This window comes from Apteryx rowi, unplaced genomic scaffold, assembly GCF_003343035.1.
Source record: "Apteryx rowi isolate R43461 unplaced genomic scaffold, aptRow1 scaffold_149, whole genome shotgun sequence".
Classification (NCBI taxonomy): domain Eukaryota; kingdom Metazoa; phylum Chordata; class Aves; order Apterygiformes; family Apterygidae; genus Apteryx; species Apteryx rowi.
The window spans coordinates 1634779-1655086 of NW_020447741.1; the positions used below are offsets into that span (position 1 = coordinate 1634779).

Consider the following 20308-nt stretch of genomic DNA (forward strand, 5'->3'; position numbering starts at 1 on the left):
CGAATCTTTTTCACTGAAAACACCTTGTGGCAAGACAGCACTCAGTTAAATCAAGTAATTGGCAGCGCAAAGTGCCACTTTTTTTAGGAGGGGAAAACTCAGCCCCCCCTACTAAGCTTCCCTCTTGCCTTCTCTCACACTTTCTTCCTTGTTTTCTCATTTTCACCAGCACAATTGCCTTTCCTGGTACCCCAGCAAGCTCCGGCTGCAGAGGCCAACATTTTACAGACTACAAGGAAGGCAGATGGGGGCATGAAAGAAAGAAGCAAATGTCAGAGATTTAAAATCCCTTTCAGCCATGTGATTCCCTCTTTTCTTCACTTTTTGGCTTCAGCTGAAACAGGCAAAGAGCTGAAGCAGCATCTTTGGGACTGGCAAGCATCTTGGAAACTCTGAGCAGGGCAGCAGATGGGAGCCGGGACATGTGAGCAGCCACAGAGGCTCTCCTAGAGCAAAACCCACTCTTCAGTGGGAGGCAGACGGGCACTGCAACTGAGAGAAGGCCCAGAGCATCGCATTTGTTTCTTGCTCATATCCTGTTTTCTTGACACAACACAGCTTTTATTAATCTTTTGCTGCAGACCATTCCAGCACAGTTGGGACTCAGACGAGAGCCAGTTCTCTCAGCCACCTCTGCACTTCTTTCTCTGCAACCTCCTTTCGTATCCCCACAGTCTCTCCTCCCTGTGGGCAGCACATACAGAAGCTGCCAGTCTCCTCTGTAAGCAGCACCTGATGAGACCACGTATCTGGCCTGGACTCCTCAGTCTATTTGCCCACCTCTTCCTTCACCTCTGTCATCATTCCTTGAAAGTACCTTAGAGTTATATGGTGTTTTATGATCTCTGAAATATGCTAAAAGGGAGGGGACCTGATCTTCTGCAATCACTGTCCAGTAAAAAAAAGCCTCTGCCTCTGTCCTACCTTCAGTATTGCTCAGAAAACATCCACCTGGGGAAATCCATTTAAGAACCCACATGCTCATAACATGTCTCGCATTAAGAAAATAAATAAAACACATTTTAATTTATGATACATACTGCTGGGGATGTCAGACTGTGACAATGCCGAAAATATTATTGAAGCTTGCGTCCATAATAATCTTAGAGAGCAGTATTTACTTTCCTTCATCACATCAGCATTTGTTGCTGATTGCTTCATTACACTGCTTTAGAACCTGCTTTTTTGCCTGCCATAGTGAGTGTCAGATTCAACTGTACAAGGGGTAACAAGAATTGAATGCCTATACTAAGATATTTCTCCAGTGCTCTCAGATCTGGGTGATAAATGCAGTAACTAAAATTTACAGAGAAGTAAATTATAAAGAGGATGCTGGATGTTTCATTGCTTTAAAGCCTCTATTTCCTAGGGTATGTTTGATTTGTTTTGCTATTTTAATTCCACGTCTTCACTGATAACAGAAATTATCAATGCAAATTGATGAATTTTTCAATGCCCCTTGAAAGCAGTAAGGCTCAGCCTAATCTCTTCCAGGGCCGACTCCTGGCTAAGTGGCTTAAACAGGAAACCCCTTACCTCTGACTTGAAAAGGCATATTTTGTCAACTGCTTGGTGTCCAGGGTTGTGGGGAGAGCCCGTTATCTTAGTTGCCCATTAACAGAACAGTGGTTTGATGCAACAATTCCAAGCTACAGAAAGCTTTGCATTTGTAAATCAGAAATTTAACTGATAACAAAACAAACTACAAGGCCAATAAGTGGTGCACAGCAGCACTGTGGTATGTTCTCCATGGTGCCTCTTGCTGGGGTACATGCTGCTGCCCAGCATACAAGTTAGTTTCCCACCTGCCCTTAGTCTAAAACAGGGTGAGTTACCAAAGCCCAGCCTGGACACTGTAAACATTTGGATCCTTGTGGCTACATCCTCACTTCAGAGGGAAGAGCTGCAGAAGACCCGCAGTTCTCAAATGAGCAATGAGTGAGACAACAATTTCCAGGATGGTTTCCAGAATTAATGACGTATCTAGTAAAGTCCTCATACCTGCACAATGGTACAGAAAGAGCAGATCCTTTTGCAAAGAGGACATGGACGTGATAGTTAATCCCAACTTTTTAAGCAGTATCACTTTAATCTTGCACAGATTCCTTTTAACTCAGCTGTCCTTCATCCAACTTTTGAGAGCCTTTTCAGGGACTATAGCTTGTGTAATACTGTGAGTGTTGAAGTGCTGTGGAGGTGGCTGGTATTATTGATACACCTCTTGAAGAGGTGATGAGAAGGAGGGAGTGCTTAGACAGGCATGTTTGATGCTGCTGGGGAATTGTCTCATGTCCATGTCATGCGCCAGTTTGTCCTGTTGAGGGGAACCAGTGAAGCCTATGCAGAGCTGCAGTCCAGTCCCATTCTGGGCACGTCCCACAGGAGCTGGCATTCCCTTCCGACCGGCTTTACTGGAAGCAACAGAAAACTGCGGCCTGGAGAGGAAGAGCAGCTTGCAGCTGAGAAGATATTTGGGACGAGAACATGGGCCAAGTCAGGTTTGAATTGAAAGTTTCGAGGTGAACAATAGTAAAGCCTGAACCTGCATTTGCCCAAAGGTGGAAGCCTTTAGGAGGGGTTGAATGCAGAAAGATTTCCTAATCACTTAGATCTTTACCTCTTTTTCTTCTGCTATAGTGACTCAAATCAGTTTATTTTACGTGCTTCATAAAAGAGCACACACTGCCAACAGTTTCGAGGCTGCTGTTTACCTTCTGGGCCAAGTGTTGATCTCTGCAAACTCCTAGTTCACAGGCTGTGTGAAGGTTGCTAAAGTGAAGATATAACTGTCCCTCTAGACAGAAACACATGCTCAGTCTCTGTGTTCCCTCCTTACCAACAGTTTCCTGAATTCACCGCTTTCCCCTCTTCTGCAAAAACACTACCCAATTCCACGCTTAAGTCGAAAGAGCAGTCCAGGCTCTTCTTTAGCTTCCCTATAGCGGGCGTCACTTCTGCTCCTTCAGTGTGGTTTCATGGACATTTTGCAGGCCACTAGATGACTCAGAGAATGGTCACAGTCCAATTCTATACAGCCTAACATGAGAGAAGATGATTTTCATGATTCCTACTACCGCCACCTCAGCCCTGAAGTAAAAGACTGAGTAATGGCCCTTATTTTAACAGGCAGCTTCTCCTAATAGCTCTGTTCCACATGAGATTATCCAACACTTCAAAATCCAGCTGTTGCATTTAAGGTTGCAACCTCCTGTGGTGGTAAGTTACACAGGCACACTCCATGTCGTGTTAAATAGCCACAGATCCATTCATGCTTTTAAATGTACTGATCAATGCTTCTGCTGTGGTCAGAGGGTTGCTTACCACAAGCATAGTTCACTGAGATACCAGAATCAATGCAAATCCTACTGTATGGGCATGTGTGAGCTTTGTGGCCACAAAACCTAGCGATTTTTAACCTAATACCCGCTGCAGTCCCTGGAGCATTACAAGTTGAAGGCAGTGACCTTTCATCAGTTCCCTTAGAATTTAAAGTCTGTGTTTGCAAGGACTCTGAAAAGCAGGGATGGGTTGTGAGAGCCATTTGAATCCCGGATGACAACATCTTGAAAAATTGGTTATTGTGTAGTAAAGAACAATTCTTTCTTCTTTGAACACAAGTCACTGCAGATCCCAGGGTACTGGCAAGTGTCCTCTCCAGATTATGGGAATGAAGAATTTCAGCTGCATCAGTCCCAGTGCTCCCAAATGTGGCCACCATGTCAAGGGGAAGAACGTTTAACAAAAATCTGGTACTTCTGGTTCTGCTTGCTGAAAGCAGAAGTACTAGTGCTGCCTTGGACAAAGAAACTGAGCTGATGTGCTGCTGCCAGTGTATCTGCTCTTAATGCTGTTCACTCTGTGAGGGTCCTGTAGATAAACGTGAGCAGGGGAGCCTCTGTGAGCATCTGCTCAGAGAGCAACCATCCCTCAGGCAGAGGACACAGACAGCTTTCAGGAAGCTATTCTAAGAAGATTTTATAAAAGGACCAGCCTGAGCAAAGAACCAGAAGTTAGAAGATGCATTTCATCTTCCTGCCACAGGTGGGTAAATGGGAATTTAGGGAGGACTGAAGGCACTATATTCTTATGTCTCCTATGGTGGCATGCACAGATACCCCAGTGTGGACGAAATTCCAGCCTGTGCAAGTGGTGTACTTACACCTAAAATGGGAGCCTACCTAACATGCACAGAAAGACCCTTCATTCTTGTATTGCCAGACAGTTTAAGAGGAAAGACTGATCTCACTGTCAAGGGACTGATCTCTGACCAATCTATGCCATTAAGTCTAGGTAATAAAAGCTAGTCCCAACTTAATATTTTCACAGTATGTCATGTTACTCATATTACTCAGAAAACATTCAAGTGAGAAATCCTTTTATGATCTTCCTGCTGCCATGTCATGTTTCATGTCAATGGGAAACAACAGGTTTGACTCTCAGAATGTATCAACATGCAAAAACAGACCTATAAGCTTACTTTATTCTTGAATTCAGTGGAGGCTCCAAATTCAAAGAGAAATTTCACTACATCATTGTGGCCTTGCTGTGCAGCAAAGAACAGAGAAGTTGCACCTGACTGTAAGGAAAAAATGGATTAAAACAACCCAAACACATAATGCACTTGACTGAAGTATACATTTCAAATTAAAACATATTGAGCACAATCAATAGAACATCAACTGAAAAGACTGGTGATGACTTTGAGGACTCCAGAGGACACAAGGTATGTTAGGTAAGTAAGTGGTCAGTTTTCTTCCCATTGCACTGAGAGATCTGTCCAGCATCATGCATTTGAATAAAATTCAATTTCCACGACAGGCTTCTGCACAGAGCTTCTAGTACAGACCTCTTAGTATTCGTTTACCTCTCCTCAGTCTCCAGATGGGGAAAGAAAGCCCAGAGTGAGAAGAGACAAGAGAGGAATAGCCAATTTGAAACTCACCCCCATACCACCTGCCAACCTGCCCCTTCACCCAAGACAAATGGGAATTTGGGATGGATTTGGATCAGGGTGTGGAAGGATCAGAGAGGGAGTCATTTGATACAGCAGAGCTCCACCTTCCTTGACCCTGCACTGACAAAATGTGAATGTTGTTGGTGTAAATCACTGTTGTCTCTCACAGTACTAGCTTTCCCTCCGGCCAAGTAGCCTTCAATCAACTATAACCAACCCCTGCAACTCCTTTTTTCCCATCTCAGCTTAATCTCACTGAAGAAATGAAACCCTGTATTTTAAACAATGAGTTCTGTCATTAACATCTGAGTAAATCAGGATGAAAAATGCATATTTTAACAGTTGGAGAGAAGAAAAAAAGAAGGTAAGGAGGAAGGAAAGAAGACAAGCAGGCTTTCCTAGCTTTGGGCTTTCTCGTCCCATGTAGGAGATGCAGGAAAATGGAGCTACATATGAAATTCACTCCAGTGCCAAAGGCCTTTACAATTGCACATGGTCCCCTGAGACCATTTTAGAGTCCCCTCTCAAAGGCACACCTGTGGGGCTCTCACGTCCCTGAGGTTCACAGCAACTTCAGAGTACAAGAGCATTGATTTGAGTATGAGGATTTACTTCCAAAATAGTGCCGTTAGACTTCATGGCTCGTATTTCATCTATTTTGCTATGCCTTCCTATCTGCAATGGAGTGATTTTGGAGGATTCCTGTGTTTCTCTTTTTGTTAGATTGCTGAATCAATATATCCAGAGTGATATTCAAGAGCATGTCTATAAAACTCTGTTCTCAATCTCTCCTTTTGTTGCTCCTTTTCAAGCAATGTTTATCTAAGGGAAAGTACATGTTTAAATGTTTTGCTGGAACAGGATTTTGCTGAAAGATGCTGACATCATGATTAAAGCAAGCTTAGGCTAGTTAGTGCAAAGACACTTATACCACCAAACATGGCTTTCACTGACTCAGTAACTTGCAGCTATTGGCATGAGATTAATGCTCTAGTTCCAGGTAACCAAGGAAAGTAAGAAACATCTGCTTGTACTGTTGAGAGAAGAAAATACTGCCATCCCATATCTCCTGCAGTCATCCCATATTACTGCATGCTCTCATTAAAACGCTGTTCTCTTAGGACCAGTGCAACTCTCTTTGTCCCATAGCAATTTTGCTTTCTCTGTAGCCAGCACACAAAACCAGAATGGTTGTAGCTATTCCTATGATCATTTGTGCAGGGTGTAAGGGGAAGGCACTTTCACAAAGCTAGCCACTGACATTTGCCCTTTCCAAGGATAATTAGGGTTCCACAAAAAAGCATGCCATGGCATGAGAGATGCCTTGAATGCAGAGTAGACATGCAGGAAAAATATGGATGACTAAGCTGTGTGATCATTAGAGATGATTTGGCTCTGACTGAGAAGCAGAAACTCCAAAGCAACTGAGTCAAAACAATTCCTGTGCTAGCAGTGGCATCAGCTCCATTTTAATGACCAGACTCTGCAAATCAAAAGGTAAAGGACTTCCACATATCATAAGACATTTATCCCATCCTGAGAGCTGTAAGTTACTGTGTCAGTAAGTAAAATGGCAGATGCATAAATGGATTCACCATGGGGTTACACCTCATATGTAACTGCCCCATGTCAAGTGGATGTCCTGGAAATGTTTGATGAATTACATATAAATGTAGCTCCAGCATCTCATTTTCTATCACAAATTCCAGACATCTGATTCTTTGGTGTCCTCAGGAGAACAGATCCTGTTTAGACATGCACTGCACAGCAAATGCCAAATAAGCAACTGGCAAATAAGAAACAGACAACACTCCTTTATTATTTCCAGTACACAACAGTCACTTAATCAATCCCTGTTTGAACACAGAACTTCTCCTACCTCTCTCTGCAGATTGATATCTGCTCCTTGCAACACCAATTCCCGCACACAATCTATGTGGCCATAGTAAGAGGCTACCATCAGAGCTGTTGTGCCAAGCTGGGAGTAAGGAAAAACAAATCAGTACCTTCAACAGACACCTCCAGCAAGGAATTAGGCTGTCCGGAAGAGACAGTACCTCTTCTGAAAAGCTGAAGGAAGTTTATGATCATTGACCAGAGAACCTGTTTGTTCTTTTCTTCTTCACAAACAGTGGAGCAATTTTCCCCTAATCAGATTCTAAAACAATTTGAAACTTGCTATAAAAAATACTTTGAAAATGAGGAATTAACCAGTGTTACAGCAAAAACTTTACAGACTTGCCTGCAACGCTAAGGCATGACCCTTCAAGGAACTACGTATGCAATGACTTTGCATTATTGTCCCTAAGATAAGTGCAACAATAATAACAACAATATTTTTGATTTATATATAGCTTTTTATGAGAGAATATCAAAAATCTTTGTACCATTTGCAGAATAACAACCTTAGACACAGAAGTTAACTGACTTTTCTGGCCTCATATAGAGAGTCAGTGTCAGGAATAGGGTCCAGGTGTCTCGACTGCTAATTCCCTATCCAAATGACTACAGCAAACTCTGTCTCCAGAAGGCTGTGGCTCTTTACGTTATATCAGAGAATGTGCCAAACCTGAGCTCTGTGTTCAGGTTACCTAGGTGGCCCAACAAGGCCACTGCTTCAGTGAACCAAATAGTGTTTAGGTTATATATATGTGGTGTATGGATGATATGCCAAGACCATATGCATAAGGATGAAACATCCTTCTAAAACATTCACACATACCAATGCAATCTAAGGAAGGAACATGTGATATTGCAAAGAAGAAGCATGCAGCCTTAACTATATGAAAATATTTGAGTCTAGAAAACATGTATGCCTGATATAATTAACAAGTCAGGATATTTTACAGTACATTGTAAAAACTCTTGATCAAGGCTAGTCTTAGTCTGAGAAAAAATGAACAGTCATGAACCTTATTTCTTGACATCTATCTCTGTCCTGTTTACTTCACACCCCAATCTGAACACCCTCTCCTACGAAAATATTCCCCTTGAGAATGACAGTCATAGAATCAATACCAGAAATATCGCAGGACAATCGTGCCTTCCTACAGGGCAAAAATGAATGGACAGGTTCCTGACTTTCAGAAAAAGCCAATGGGAGTTGGGCATCAAGCTAGGTACTTAGAAAATCTCTTGCGCTTTGAAGCTGCTCAAAGTGAGAGAAGCTGGGGCAGGTTCATGTTTCAGGCTAGAAGTAGCACTAAACTTGTACAACACAGGTGTGACTCTCAACAAGTCAGCCCAAACACCAAACACAGGAAACTTGGGGACTGCTTAACCTTGGCTTTCCCCTGCTCTTTACAGAAGCCAAGTACAATCAAGTAACTGTCCATATGCTCTAAACAGACTAGCAAGACATACATGTTATCTGTGTTTTCAGACTATTTCTAATCTCAAAACTAATTTCAACTCATGCCAAGGCAGTCAGGAAATCCCCATCAAATCTATCTGTAATGCATCTGGGCTCCTCTTTGCCTGGAAATCTATTGTGCTTTTGTATTGGCGTCAAGTACAGGAGAGGAAGGAAGAAGTTATGGGGCCAGCACCTCTTCGAACAGCACCACTGTGTGTAGCAGGCACTGCATGCCCCACGGAGCTGCACATCAAATGCAATCTTTTACATCACCTAAATGGAGACTAAAGTCCAGGGTTATTTTAAGCTAATTATGAGGAGCTCTGGTAGCTGAGAGAATCGTGGCTACCTATGATCAGTTGAGTCGACTCGTCACAGTGATCTATTACTACAATGGCATTTCCTTGCAAGGAGAAGCCTGAGGTGCTAGAATGTGTGTTTTTAATGTCAACTCCACAAATAACTATGATGTGAGACACATTTTTGAGTGTTGGCAAATTCCTAACCCCTTGCCACTGATGTAAATCATCACGCTATTTCATCTTGAGTTGCAAACTTGCTTTTTGGCAAGAGAAGGTTTTAAATCATGTCTAAGTGTCATAAGACTCTCAATGTCTCATGTTAGATGCCTGCCACACCCTCTGTGCAGCGGATTATGGAAAAGTGATGTAAATCAGTGTGGTGGGCATGTGTGCACTGCATGCATACACTGTCTTTGCAGTCCACATCTACTCGCCCACTGTTCAGCAGCAGCTGGAGAAGAGCCAGATTTCCTTTTCTTGCAGCCCAAAATGCAGCATTGGCAAGCGGGGTTTCTTTCTGGTGAAAAAAAGCAGAAACAGAAAACTTTGGAAGATACTGTGGACAAGCACAAACATGCAAATTCTGCATTCAAACCAAGCATGATTCAGTTCAGGTACACTGTCCTCCTAAAACCAGACTGTGGAAGGGAAGCTAATTTAGTTTCTTTGTGTAATTAAAGAGATCAGTCTTCATGTGTTATCTCATGTTGTTTCAGGTCCTCCCTGTGTCCATAGCAGCCTATGACTCTTAGCTCGCTCTGTAATGAGAGCTGATGATGCAAGTCCAGATCCCTAGGGAAACATCACAAAAAAACAACGTGCTGCTACCCGGTACCTGTATTTTCTGTTCATGTGGTGGGGCTGAGCATGGTTATGGAGGCTGAATCATCCCGCTGACAAGCCCTGCTGCAGGACATCGTGGCTTTCAGGCTATTTCTCTACTATCTATCTCCCTCCTTGCTGCATAAAAAGTCCCACTACATGAAAAGTATTGCTCATGCATCTCCCCTACTGTTAGGTCTGCCTGCTTCCTGGAAACAACACTCTGTGTAATGGTGGTCATGTGAGATATCTCCTGGGTGATGCCAGAAGAAGAAGGCTTCAATCATGATGTCTACAGACTTTGAAGTTCATTTACTATATATGCAAGGCAGTATGTAAGGCAAAATTGGGAAACTCTTCAATCTAGATACCAGAGACCATTGTTAAACAATATAATATAATAAACTCCTTGGGCTTTTGGCATCCTAAAAGCACTGCCACATGGTGACTTTTCCTGTGTGGGAGCAAATTATCACTGCCCCAAAACAGGAGGAAGACAGCAAAAAAAGATGGAGACTCCACTCCTGACCTCCTTATCCAATCCATGCAGAAAGCTGCCCAAATGCTATCCTGCAAGATAAGCACTGCCAAGAGCGAAGTGCTGAGCTGAAGCAAAGCTTCAGCTTTGCTTGATAAATGGCAATGATACATGTCCTGTAGCAGGGCACGCATCTGATTTTTAATAAGGCTCAATATCGCTAACAGTTCAATAAAGCAGCATTTCACTGAGTAATCTGAGACTGCAACAGTGTCAAAAGCACCGAGGGGCCTTAGTCTCCGATAAATCCTGCCTTCAAGATAACCCAAAGGGAATGCAGAGTGAATATAAGTCAGCCATTCCTCTGCAGAATATTTCATATTCACTTTGCCCATGTCCAAATGTCAATGCACAAGTGTAATGTGGTAGAGAAAAAGGATTAAATAGTTTCATGTTTTAAAATATACACATATATCAGAGTTTAAATTGCTTCCTTCATTGACACGCAAGTCATAAACCTCACAGAAACCTGTAGACACAAGCTTAGTTCTGTGTGAATCTGTTCCAGACCTGTCACACTGAGCACTTTTAATTGTTTTTTTTTTTTAATATTCTTAKTTGTTAGCAAGGAGGAAACTGGCAGTTGTTGAAGACAAGAGAAGTTTCAACCAATCTGTAAATCATGAGACATTTCCTATAAATTAATAGCAATATTTCTTGTACCAGCACATATAGAGGCAGGAGTCTGGAAAAGAGAATTACATCAGGCACAGTAGGCTAAATTTTGGTGTTCCTTTTACAGCTGACGGACTCTGCATTTCCACTGATGAATCTGTAGACAGTGCCAACTGGAATACAGCTAGCGTTTTTTACCCTCTTTGCTGGCTGCTAGTCATGGAGTACAGTTTTTCTATCTTTACCCCTACAACCCATTAAAATTTTATGTAAATGCAGACAGGTCACTTAAACACACAGCGGATCCATGTTACCCATTTTGCCCTAACCTACTATGCAGGTATTTATTTAAAGAGCTGGTATTTAGGAATATTGTCTCTATTATTATGGTGTTCAGTGGAAAATTATTGCAAAAGAATGGCCTTTAGATCTTACAGAGCAGAAAATCAGATTTCAAGGTAAATAAAGGAGCTCTGCAAAGAGGGACAATGCTCCTTATTTTTTGTCATCCCACACTGTCCCACAAAGGTATGGAAAACTTTGGGGATTGCAATATATCCATATAAGGAAAAGTTTATTTCCTCCAGCCTGGTTTCCACTATGAGGGCATAGTGCCAATGTGATTCCACTTTATTTTGCCTATAACCCCTTTGCATATCGAGTAGGCAGGAACTGGAATCACTATTCAGGAGCTCTTTACTTGCTTCCATCACTTTACACAAGCAGAGAAGAAGAGAACTGAGTTGCCAGCGCCAGATTAGTCTGAAACTAGAGGTCTGAAGGTTTTATGACCCAAAAATTCCTCCTGTAATTCCTACACCAGTAAAATTGTCCTCATACTTTGGATCAGGTCCAAGCTATGGTAGAATGCATCAAGGACATGAAATCAGGTCTTTCCCAGTGGTGTTTTTGACCCAGTTTGGAATGACTGCTCTCAGCACTTTTACTTCCCCTAATACCCCCCACATTGCTGTAAATTCCCTATATAAAAGTTGAGTATACAGCACACTCAGAACATCAACTATGTAGTGATTAGATAAAGAAAGCAAACACAAACCTGAGCTATTTTGTATGCTAAGCTGAAAGGAATGTGCAAAAATCATTTGAACAGCCAGGCCACTTACACAGGCACAGCCTGGAGAAGTGCCATGAAGCAATTTCTCTTCTGTTCTCAAAGCAAAAATGTGTACCTTGGTGCTCTTCATTTCCAGATGATATCAGCAATACTGACATCAGTAGAAGGCAAAGTAAAAGGCAGTATTTGGGGATTAATGGTCAGATGAACTGAATAATTTCTGAGCAATAAACTGGTTTTAAACCCCAAGACATGACACAAGCCTTGACTGCTGTTGTTTAGCTATGTATTCAATCCTCTCCCCTCAGATATTTCTTAGGGAGAGGTAATGTCGAATTGCAAGAGATCAGCTGGCTAAAATTTTGATGTTATTCTTATTATAAAGCTAGTGTGCTCCTAAAAAACCCTTAAAGTACACAACTGATCCTCAGCACTGACAGCCAGGGAACAGAACATAATAAAGGTCTGAAAAAGTGATTAGCTAATAGCTTTGGTGAAAATGACGTATTTCATTATGTCATTTGCTCCAGCATCAGCAACTTTCAGGATGCAGTTGTCCATACTTCATCAAGATCTCTATAGCATTATTTCAAACTCTGGCTGTGCTATTAATTTTAATTGTTATTGCACTTTTAGAAAAGCCCAGTGGTGGAAAGCTTGCATTATATTCATGCTGTACTGACATTAAGCACAAAAACCTATTCAAAAATAGTCTAGAGGAAAATATATTTTACAAATCTGACAAGACCTTCTCTGTATTGGAATACAGAAGAAATAAAATGGAATAATGTAACTGTATGTGTCATCTTAGGAATATTGGGGGGGGGGAATCATTTGAATGCTGTGATCACCAGGTCCCAGTCCCTGCCCTACCTTTGAATTGCTGTATGCAGGGAAGAGGCAGGTCACAGTAGGGTAACAGCTGAGGAGGAAGAGCGTAGTTCTTAAACAGTGATCTTGAAGGTGAAAGAGAAGAGGCAATAGCCAGAGGGAGAAAAAAGAGGGAGAAAGAGAGCACCAGCCCAGGGCCTGGTTCCTTGTACTATCAAAACACAAGAATATTCCTGTTTTGTTCTCAGGTTCCAAACCAGTCCCAGTGGAAAAGAGGATCTGAGTAAAAGGTTTTAAGAAGAAGAGCTGAAAATCTGAATCAAGCATGAAGCAACAGAAAATGTGAGTGGGACTTGGGAGGAAAGACAAAGGACTTTATTGGACAGTAGCACATCCTACGTGCAGGATCTTGAGCAAAGAGAAAGGTAGTTGAAGATATGCATGGAAGTTTAAGCAGGCAAAAATGCAGAGAAACTGCTAGGAGAGGGGGTATTCATGTGAATAGACAGTGAGAAATACATAGAAATGCTCGTTCATGAGCAAGTAGGACAGTAAGAGGGGAAAACTGGGTAGACAGCAGCAAATGGAGATGGGAGGAGTGCACGGTACGTATACAGACTTTGGAGAAAAAGAAAAAATACCAAGCAGAGAGACAGACACAGAAAAGAGAGAGAAAGCAGGGGGAGGTGGCTTGGGGGGCAGCTTGCCAGAGGGAGAGGGGTCTGGCAGCAAGCTGCCCCAAACAGGAGCACTCGAGGGGATAGAAAGTGAGAAACAGGGCACAGAAAAGGAGCTGATGGGAAGAGAATAGAGAAGAAGACCTGATGGACAAGGTAAAAAGTCAAGGAGGTCAAAAAGGCAGGAAAAGGCAAAAAACCACAGGGCTGGTACCACATTACAACCTCAGCTGCTACCAAAAAGCAGGAGAAAGAGCAGGAGCAGATTGAGGCAGATGCCTGTGAGGGCAGGAGAAAAGAAGGGAAGGAGCAAGAGGGTGGGAACGAGTCACAGAGACAGAACAGAGGGACGGGGCAGACTGAAGAGGTGTGAGGCCAAGAGAGGGCCAAAAAGGGGACGAAAGCAGGGATTTCAACGCTTGGGGCACGACTGAGCAGCGCCATGCGAAATGGCACCCTGTCCCGTGCCAGAGCAGGGCTTTGCTGGCTGCTGCGCTGGGCAGTGCCACCAGCGAAACCACATGGGGAGATGCCACGGCGCTCCTGCGGGGACATGCACCAGCAGTGAAGAGAGGCAAGGATGGGGAATAATCCCGCATGTAAAGCAATGCAACGCAAGCAGCATGACAGCGGACTGGCACAAAGCTGCCGATCAATACAGCAAGAGCCGGCAGAGGACCCAAAAAGTGCATAACTGAGGAGATGTGCAGCTAGCATAAATATTATCTGTTATCCGCGGTACATTGCTGCTCGCCTCCCTCTTCGCCGACTGATCTCACTAATGCCTCCCTCAGGCTTAAAAACTCATTTTAGACAAATTTCTGAAAAAGGCTGCCCTGGCCTGGCTTTGCATGCGAGAGGCACAACGAGTAAAAGCGATCGCAAACAGAAAAGGCAACGTAGCCCGTCCGGCCGCGGCGACCCCGGATGAACGCTGCCTCCCAACTATTACACAAGCAGCGCTAGCAGGGGAGCGGAGTGGTGGCCGGGGGGCTTCGGACCGCTATTATTTCTTTAAAAAAAAATTAAAAATTTGAATATGACGGAGCATTTCAGGGGCTGCCGGCACGGAAAGCCCAAAACGAGAGGCCAAACGTGCATCCCCCCCAGCACCCCGCCGCACTCCTCCCTCCTCTCCCCGGCGCCCGGCTCACCTTGAACGACATCGTGCACCTCGCAGCGCGCCGCCCCGCCCCGCCCCGCGCAGCTCCACGCAGCTCCACGCAGCTCCGCGCTCCGCCCCGCTCCGTCCCGCGCAGTGCCACGGCGCTGCGCGGGGTGGAGCGCGGGGCGGAGCGGGGCCGCCTGCAGGCGTTCGTGCCCGCGAGTCGAACAGCATTATTCTGAAGTGGTTTATATATATATATATATATATATATATAGTCACGCTGGAGCGGCACCCGAAACGCACGGGAGAGGGAGCGGGTTTCCCCCCAGCCTGTGCGCGTCCAGCTGTCCCCGACGCTGTCTCGCACTGAGGATGCGGCAGCGTTAGGAAGCGAGCAAGTTCTCAAAGGCTTAATTTTAAACCTGTAAAACTGAACAGCTATAAAGCCGGTGCTGAAACACTGTCCCAAACGTGTCTTGTTTTGCCTGGCTGCGGCAGATTTCATTGAAAGTCGGCGTGATACAAAGTAGGCAAAACGGGGCATGCTCTGGTGGGAGATTCCTGAATTTCTTTGCTATTGCTGGTTTAAACCGAGCCCTTAGGGGTTTTGTTCTTTTGATGTGCACGCATAAATCCCATTCATAAGACAATTATGCGTGTGCATTGAGAGAATAAATATATTTGCAGTAAGATCCAAGTAGTTTATTCTGCAAATCTGCAAGTGGAGATTGTCTGCAGATTTTCTTCCTGAGGCAAAATTCATCTGTGCATACAGTAAAACAAACTGTAGGCAAGCAGATGAGAGCTGCTCATAGCATAAGCTCATTTTAGAGTGCATGGCCTGGTGTGACCCCAACCTTAATTACTGCAAGGATCATATAAATACAGGTGATTGTTCTGATTGTTTCTGAAGCTTAAAAATACTGGATAAACTCAATAGATTGCATAGTTAAGAGTCATTCTTGCTCTGATCCAGCTGCACAGCTATGCTTGCCCATTGATGGAGGAAAATATTAGTAATCTGTACACACTCCCTGCCTCACCCCTGGAAAATCCCTGTATTTATTTAATCTATCTTGAATAATATGCCAACCATATAACAGTTGACAGCCAAAAAAGTTCGTTCTCTGACAAAGAAAAAACAAAGAATTCTCTGGATGAGCTACAAAAAGGGAGAGTAATACAATACAGTTTTTCTTTTGGGCTGCATTTATTTTATATATTAAGGAACAAAGATTGTAAGTGCCTTTCTTAATTTGCCCACAAAATCCGAAACTGCCACCTATTTTCAGCTGCATATGCTGTGCTGTGATTCTGCTTTCAGGTGGCTGTTTTCATATTCAGATGCAGTAATGTGTGAGAAGTGTTGAGCATGTACATTAGCTATGTGCTGTTTTGGAGACCCTTTGAAAAGTTATCCCAGAGAGCATTTTGGAACTATCTTTCTTGGTGCACATCTCTATCTATTGTTACACTCAAAATCCTGTTTATGGGCAAAGAGGAAACACACCTTATATTTATACAGCCAAGAATTTATTGTTAAYATAATTGAAATCTTAGCAATCTAACCCAAGAATCATTACTAGTCCAGGTGTAATTATTACAGAAAACCCTTTTGTGTAACTCATAGACAAACCTCATCTAAGCCAGAACAGTTCAGGCCTATCTATCCAGAGAGAATTAAAAAAAGTGGCCAAAATTTTGGTTAGCCAAAACATTCACTTTGCAATATTGATCCAAACATGAGTTTTTATGCAAACATATATATACATTTCTATTTGTTTTAAAAAATAGCTATCAACAGGCTATCATCCATGAAGTGTTTAGAAACGCTGATAAAGCGCAATATAAATTTGTTGTTGCTTAAGTAAACAGATATATGTATTTCAGCAGAGTAAGGTGGTTAGCGTACGTATTTTGACTTCAGTGAGCTCAGACCTGGGATGCTGCCCCATCTCGAGGACCCATAGCTGACTTTGACTATGACATTTGCTAGACTCCAGAGCTCAGTACTGCTGGTTGTATTATCCACTGCATCTGTCCCAAAGCCATATAACCCAGGACATGTTGCGTTGGCAAATGTGTTTCTGCTCTAACTTTTTGTATTTCCTGTACAGCAGTATGTCTATAGTGTTGATACATTTGTTTCCCATTTGCTGGGAGCCTGTGAGATTTATTCCCTGACTGTAACTTATTTTTTACAAAGTTTTAAGAGAGAGAAGGTGGAGATCTTAATATAATGTTATAGATTTCAGGTCTGTTTGCATTGTCTTCCTTCTCGTAACATGTACTGTCATGAATATTTAGTGATTTAAATATTCAAAAATATAAATGGGTTTGTTTACTTTTTCAGAAATAAATTACTTTATTCAGTGATTAAAAAGACAAGGTAGTTTAAAAATTTAATTGGAGTAATTTTTAGCAGTTTCAGTTACAAATTTTGAAGCCTATTTACTCAGTCAACAATAGGAATGTTTTATAAGGTTATAAATGAAAACTTATTGAATATGCTGGATAAAAAGGGAAGGCTACTGTGAAGAATAGATTGTATTTCTATTTTACTAAAGAAATGAATCCTCTTTACTACTCTAGTTCTCTCTGTGCAAATTTAAAAAGGTGAATCATCACCTTTTAGAAGATTGTTGTGTATTTCTGCTTATGACTTACCATGTAGATTTGGGCAAGCCTTTTGCACTAGTATCTTCAAAAATAGCTCCTTATTTTGGGTTCTGCATGCTCTCTCATCTTGTAACCCAATATGCAGACAGCCAGGTCAAAGGCTACTTTTGAAAACATCAGCTGAACTTTCTTGCATGTCAGTTTTCACCAGCAGCATGTTCAGCACACAAGAAGACAGCAGCTCTAAAACTTCTTTCTCTTTGCCTGACCTCTGGACCCTTTGTGGGCATATCTACATTAGTGTTTTAGTCGGGATCAGGAGTACACCTCTGAAGCAAATCTCCTGATGGTCTCTCCTTTCTGTGTTGTTGTTCATATTGGGGATTGACCATGCAGCATGCAAACTGGTTTCTTTGTGAATGAAATGAAACTGGAAGAAATTCTCCAGGAGCAGACTTGAAGGACTGCAGCTGCAAATGGGCATTCATGTCCTGGGATTGAACAACAGCTAATCTGAAGTAAAAAAAGAAGAGAAAAAAAAAAGAACTTGAAATGGGTACAGACTGGACTTCAGGTCCTCAGCACCAACTGTTTTGTTCTCCAGATCTATCCCTGTTAGTCTCCACTACTTGCTAATGTAGACAGCCTGTGCTGTCCAAAGCAGATTGCTCCTGGTAGCTCAGGTATCTCCACACTACAGTGCCGTCTTTGGTGTAGAAGAAAGACTTTACAGCATGTTGGCCCAACATCCACTCTGGCCCACTCTGCTGGCTGAAAAGTAGCCAAAGCCTTGTGCCACTGCTCCTCCCTCTTCTCCTGTTTGTTTTCTCATCCAGTGAGAATTTTGAAAGTCTCAATATTTGCCAGGGACTTATAGATGTCCTGCAATAACTACAAATGGGCCACAAAGTGTCTGGAAATCCTGGGCCTGCCTACTGTGCTTTACAGGTTGACTTTGTAGCTCACATGCAGTCCACATGCTAGACTTATCATATGTGTGCTCCACCAGCTCTCTCCACAAACACAGTGAACCCAACCTTTTCAGGATGCACTGTGCACAGGCAAATTCATGGTTATAAAACATGCACAATAAACTTGACACTTTCCAAGCATGCTATACCTGTGCAACATGAGCAGTACATCCTGGAGTGCCTGGCCATGCCCATCCTCTGCTCGGGAGTATGAATCATTCCAAAATTAGCACATTATATCACCTGAAAGTATTCTTCTGCCTGAGGGAATCCTCGGCTGCTTCTTGGTTGCAACTTTAATGGCCTATGGTTCCTTCCCAGGCACTTAGGGTTGAAGATCTGGGCTTCCTCCTTTAAATAAGAACAGCACTGCATATCTCATGTGAAACACTCAACCGCACATAAAAATAGCTGCATGTCTCAAATGGATTATTGGTTATGAAATTGGCTAACCTTTGCTTGCTAAATGCTAGGACATCATGAGGTGACATTAATTCAAGTGCAATATATTGCTGTTATTCTAACTTTCTTTTAAGATATTTTTGGAAAAACATTCTTAAAAATGGGAGTAGCGGAAGATCTGAGAGGAGTTTCAAAATTATTTAGATGAATTATTTAGAGGATATTTTACAGCCTGCATTCAACTGTGAGTGCAGACAGTCTTAAATCACAAAAGTGCCAGTACACATCCATCAACATGTCATTGTAAAAATGCACAGGCACACACACATACTAGGTGCCTCACAGCCGTAATATTGAGGTGGCATGTAGTCACCTAATCTATTTATGAATGAAAAAGATGCTGTTCATTTCAAGCCAAAAATGGTATTCTTGCTAGCACTCCATGGACAAAGATTTCAGTAACATACAGAGTAGATTACTGCATAGAAAAAACGTCAGAAGACTTGATGTTTGGGATACCGGAATCAGAAACCATACAGTGCAACTCCTAGGATTAATTCACAGGACTGCATCAAGTTAATTCCTGCTGTAACTCCTTTCTAGTACATTAGCACCCTCTTCTATGAGACTGATTTGAGGTGTTGGGAAGCCCTTATGCAGTGATTCTTCAAGGAATCTTACCTGGTTTGGTCGATGTTTTTGTTGCACAAAGAACAAAGAACCTAATGTAATTTGAATGGAAAATGGAATACTGCAAAGTACAGAGAAAATTAATCTAACATATTGAGTGACTGCTAAGTTTACAATTACCAGGGGCACCATAATCTTCAAATTGTATATTGCACTTTTTATGTAAAGACTTTAAAGGTTTGGGTTTTTTTTTAAGTCATATTGTTATCCCTGTTATTCAAGAGGGAACTACGGAAATTAAAGCAATTTTTTTTCCAAAATCACACAGGAAGCTTATAGGAGGCTCAGGATTAGATTCCACATTTGACTGAAACACAAACAGCTGAAATAGATCATCTGCAAATATTTCACATAGCATTTTGGAAGTTTACTGCTCATTCAGTCCCAAAGCCAACCCTAGTCACACAGGGCTCTCTACACGCTCTCTCCTCTAAGCATCCCTCAGGCTTCTTAGCTAGAGTCTCTTTTGGGGCCAGAGGAACAAATACTAAGCTATGTACCATAAATAAAGCTGTGTACTGCAAAAAAATCACACATTCACATTACAGCTCTTCCATGGACTTCCATCCTTAATTCTACCTACATCAGTTGGCAGTGCCAGGTTCCTTACGCACCTAGGCTAGGACATACGTTTCATTCCCAGTATCTCACAGACAGAACTGGGAACAGAAAGCAAGTCTGTGTATAACAGATCACAGTTCCTACCCCTTAAATAGCACTGCCTTTTGGAAGAAAAATGTGCTTTGTCTACATTGCTTCAAGGAATCCAACAGAGGTCTGCCCTGTTTAATAATCCAAGGGCCAGCTGGTTGTAGGTGTGTAACACAGACCTCCGCCCGACACAGCGATGGACTCTGACCGGTTTGCATAAGATCCTTCTGAAGGCAGTTTCCCATGATGTCTTTCTCCATGACTGCTCTGCCTTCATCGCTGTCCTCAACCAGCTTCCATTTAAGGGTCAATAAGAGATTTTAGTAACCCTGAAGATAAGTCTGTAAAATGCTGTCAAAAAGAGGTTCTTCTCAATGGCTGGCCCATGCAATGAATAGCAGTGCTGCCAGTTACTCCTTTATCACAGGCAGTGGGGCTCTGTGCTGAAGTTGTCAATGTTTGGACTAGGTTCAAACTCTGATGAGTGCTTGCGCAGAGAACTGTACTTGGGGCAATGGAAGAGCTGAATGGTCAGCCCGGCATTTCAGAATTACAGCAAAGCAGTATATTTTTAATAATGTACCTTTACGCATTGGTTTCATTTGAAAAGAAGCAAGAGAATAATTTAAGATGTGTCTGAGTTTAAGTCAGGAAAAGAACCATCTAAGAAGACTGGAGGTAATACACTTTGGGCTAAT

General features: G+C 42.5%; 1 protein-coding gene across 1 annotated transcript in view; it reads right to left on the reverse strand.

Moving 5' to 3' along the window:
• Window positions 1-14335, reverse strand: part of ANKRD29 (ankyrin repeat domain 29) — a 29875-nt gene extending 15540 nt beyond the window's left edge. Inside the window, exons 1-4 of the mRNA XM_026058651.1 lie at window positions 14324-14335; window positions 9018-9128; window positions 6834-6932; window positions 4478-4576 (exon numbers count right to left, since the gene is read on the reverse strand). Of these exons, the coding sequence (XP_025914436.1) occupies window positions 4478-4576; window positions 6834-6932; window positions 9018-9128; window positions 14324-14335 (321 nt within the window). The remainder of the gene's footprint in view (window positions 1-4477; window positions 4577-6833; window positions 6933-9017; window positions 9129-14323) is intronic.
• Window positions 14336-20308: the final 5973 nt, after the last annotated feature.